This window comes from Crocuta crocuta, unplaced genomic scaffold (assembly GCF_008692635.1).
Source record: "Crocuta crocuta isolate KB4526 unplaced genomic scaffold, BGI_CrCroc_1.0 C28266270, whole genome shotgun sequence".
Classification (NCBI taxonomy): domain Eukaryota; kingdom Metazoa; phylum Chordata; class Mammalia; order Carnivora; family Hyaenidae; genus Crocuta; species Crocuta crocuta.
The window spans coordinates 1-961 of NW_027549025.1; the positions used below are offsets into that span (position 1 = coordinate 1).

A 961-nucleotide genomic window follows, 5' to 3' on the forward strand; every position below is an offset into this window, starting at 1 on the left:
GCGGCCCCTGGGCTGGAGCCTTGGCGGTCGGGGGTCAGAGGTCAGTCAGGTCCTCACCTTTTTGCTGGCAGCCGGGGACAGGGGCTCCTTCACCAGCGTCAGGTAGTAGCCAGAGCCCAAGTGACGACGCAGGAAGAGGGGGGAGCCGCAGCAGCACAAGCGGCCAGCCGCCACCACCGCCACGCGGTCCCCCAGGAGCTCCGCCTCATCCAGGTGGTGGGTGGAGAGGATCAGCGTGCGACCTGGGCCCGAGAACCCGAATCATGCATGCCATCAGGCCGCAAGGCCTTTGCCCACGCTGTGGCCTCTGCCAGGAATGGCCTGCCCTGTGCATCCAACTCCTATTCACCCCTCAAAACCCCATTCCAAGCACTTCTTCATCAGAAACTTTTTCTGGCCCCTGAAACGAAATCTAGGGGGGGTCCTTGTGGCTCCCCTGACTCTTACCTTCCCGGTACTTGAGCAGCAGCTCCCAGATGCTGCGGCGGGAAGCAGGGTCCACGCCAGCTGTGGGTTCATCCAGGATGACGACCTGGGAACCGCCCACGAAGGCGATGGCCACTGACAGTTTCCGCTGCATTCCACCTGGGCAGAGACAGGCGTGGGGGCCCCCTCAGCCACGGGCAGGACTGCGTCCCGTCCCCGGGCCCCCTCTCCCCACCCCCATGGGTCCCCAGGACCTGGTGTTGCCTCCAGCTTCGTAGCATAAAGTCCCAACCCCCTTGCCGGCTTCGTCTCTCCCGACCCGGAGGCTCCTCCCCGGCCAGGCTCACCGGAGAGGTGGCGCGTCTGCACATGCCGCTTGGGGACGAGCCCCACGTCCTGCAGCAGGCGGGCCTGCTCGGGGCCCACGGCTCCCGCGCTCAGACCCTTCAGCCGCCCGTAGAACCAGATGTGCTCCTCCACGGTCAGCCTGCAGCCACACAGGAAAACGGCGGCAGGCAGGGTCCCGGGAACGCCC

General features: G+C 66.4%; 1 protein-coding gene across 1 annotated transcript; it reads right to left on the reverse strand.

Moving 5' to 3' along the window:
* Positions 1-57: 57 nt before the first annotated feature.
* LOC144219045 (phospholipid-transporting ATPase ABCA7-like) lies at positions 58-913 on the reverse strand (the record flags this gene model as incomplete). The annotated part of the gene is made up of 3 exons (XM_077749031.1): positions 58-242; positions 448-585; positions 774-913. Coding segments are annotated over 3 exons (463 nt in total), but the record flags the coding sequence as incomplete, so codon positions are not given.
* Between the last annotated feature and the right edge of the window lie 48 nt (positions 914-961).